Raw genomic sequence first — 2,109 nt, 5'->3', positions numbered from 1 at the left:
TGCTGCAGATGTAAATGTATTTCATCCTAATAAAGCTGGGTGTTGCACAGGGACACATCTGACTTTGACAGATGTGCTCTGCTTTAATGATCGTTATCCAGGCACGACTGTGTTGCAGCTGCAGCAGCTTTCAGCAGCAGCTTTCACCAGCATCGTATCGGACGACCTCAACTCGAGTGACCTGGATGTGAAACAGGAATAAAGGCCGTGTCTCGCTTTATTTTTGACAGACCGTGACAACCCTGCGATATAAACAGGGGATGGGTGCTGCATCAGCGGACGGCTAGCTTACTTCATCAACCGGCAATTTCACCCATATCTTTTTTTGCTGTAATAACACATGCATCGTAGAAAATGAACGGACTTGGCGGTGCATTTTTGGCCGGTTGAATTGGTTGTCTTGCATTGTGCAGAATGGAAAACAGGTGCCAAGAGAAGCAGGAGACAATGTTGTTATTAGCCAGTTAGCTAACGTTAGCGCAGCTAGCTGTTAGTTAACGTTAACTGCATCAAATTAGTGGGCTGAGTTAGCCGAGCTAACTCAGCCCACTAATTTAAACAGGCACGCACAAATACTCTGGATTGTTTGCTGCCTAACGTTGGCTACTTGGATAGATTTACTTAGTGACAGGTTTTTCCAGTGACATACTAATTTGCTTTCAGCGTTTACCCATTCTCTGCTCTGTACCAAGCTAACTAGCTAACCAGCTGTGTCTGCTGTGGTGTCACTGCAATCTGTTGGCTGCCCAAGTCATATTGCAAATACAAGCTTTACTATTGTTTAACTGTCAAGCGGAGGACAGCCATGGCTCACGAAGCGTTTCCTCTGCATTTTCTGGTCTGGAACAATCAGTATCTGGAGCTTGATCGAGAGCTGCAGAAGAAGGAGGTAAGTTATTTTGCAGCTGGTGGTTGGTAGTAACAGATGCGTTTGTTATGTCGCACTGCATTGCGCTGATACTGCTTGTATGTTTGCTTCCGCAGCAGGATGTGGAGCGCCTGGATCCGAGGGGGCGCACCCCGCTGGAGCTGGCTGTGTGTTTGGGCCACCTGGAGTCAACCCGGGTGCTGCTCAGACACTCAGGAGACCCGACACACTGCAACGGACAGGGCTGGACCAGTGAGTGCTCTGCTGTGGCTCTCAGTTTCATGCCCCGAGGTTGCAGCCATGGTCGTTAAATGTGGATGTATGTTTCAGTTTTGCAGGAGGCGGTGAGCACCGGGGACCCTGAGCTGGTTCAGCTGGTGCTTCAGTACAGAGACTTCAAGCGTGCCACAGAGAGACTGGCAGGGATCCCAGAGCTGCTCAGCAAACTAAGACAGGTGAAACAGACCCTCAGTCTGATGAAAAGTTCTGACACCTTACCTGTTGCACAGAGCAACAAAACCAAACCCCCAGCCAACCCTCAAAGCTTTGTTTAAGATATGTGGGAAAGTTTTTTCAGTGGGGGACACTATAGTTATGGATGTTCCCAATGTGTACACAAGTCTCATATGCAACTTGGAGGGCTTTAGCTTTTTGTCTTAAGTAAACAAAAAAGTTTCCTCTCTCCTTCCAGGCACGGGACTTTTATGTGGAGATGAAGTGGGAGTTCACCAGTTGGGGTGAGTGTGTTTCATTAATGTGTTTTCACAGAGGTCAGTTTCAGCACCACAGCGGTTGGACAGCTCCGCCAGTAGCAGCTGTTGCTCAACGGCACTTTGACAGATGTACAATATATGACTGTTTACTCCAGTCAGTTTGAAGAAAACTGGACAGGTGGATTTCAAAATGTAACCCATTACAAAGGTGATGAGGTTACCTGTGTTTGGGTTACTTTTCCTTCTCTAATCTCCAGAGGATGCTCTTTTAAACAGTTAATTAGATGTTGTAGCTTAAAATCTTAGTATTTACAGTGAAGATTATAACACGTATTTCCTCAATGTGTTAAGGCCTCTTAATGCGTATTCTTTAATATAGCTAATGACTTGGAGCAAGAAATTTGTAAGCCACTGTTGCAAGACTAATGTCTACAATTTCATTTCTTGGTTACATTTTGCTCACTTATCAGTTTTATATCATTAAGAATTGAAAACTTTATTTATTTTAGATAACAGGCATCGTGTTTT

General features: G+C 45.3%; 1 protein-coding gene across 1 annotated transcript; it reads left to right on the top strand.

Moving 5' to 3' along the window:
• The first annotated feature begins 26 nt into the window (after positions 1–26).
• On the top strand, positions 27–2,095 carry LOC111654774 (ankyrin repeat domain-containing protein 13D-like). Its single transcript, XM_023405912.2, has 4 exons — positions 27–889; positions 985–1,120; positions 1,199–1,323; positions 1,560–2,095. The coding sequence occupies exons 1-4, from the start codon at positions 806–808 to the stop codon at positions 1,743–1,745; spliced, it is 531 nt and encodes a 176-aa protein (XP_023261680.1). The 5' UTR covers positions 27–805; the 3' UTR covers positions 1,746–2,095.
• The last annotated feature ends 14 nt before the right edge of the window (positions 2,096–2,109 follow it).

Source organism: Seriola lalandi, unplaced genomic scaffold, assembly GCF_002814215.2.
Source record: "Seriola lalandi dorsalis isolate HSWRI2012SDOR001 ecotype SW California unplaced genomic scaffold, Sedor1 jcf7180001974902, whole genome shotgun sequence".
NCBI lineage: Eukaryota > Metazoa > Chordata > Actinopteri > Carangiformes > Carangidae > Seriola > Seriola lalandi.
The sequence above is the reverse complement of the archived record's forward strand: the minus strand, read 5'-3'. Positions and strand labels throughout refer to the sequence as shown.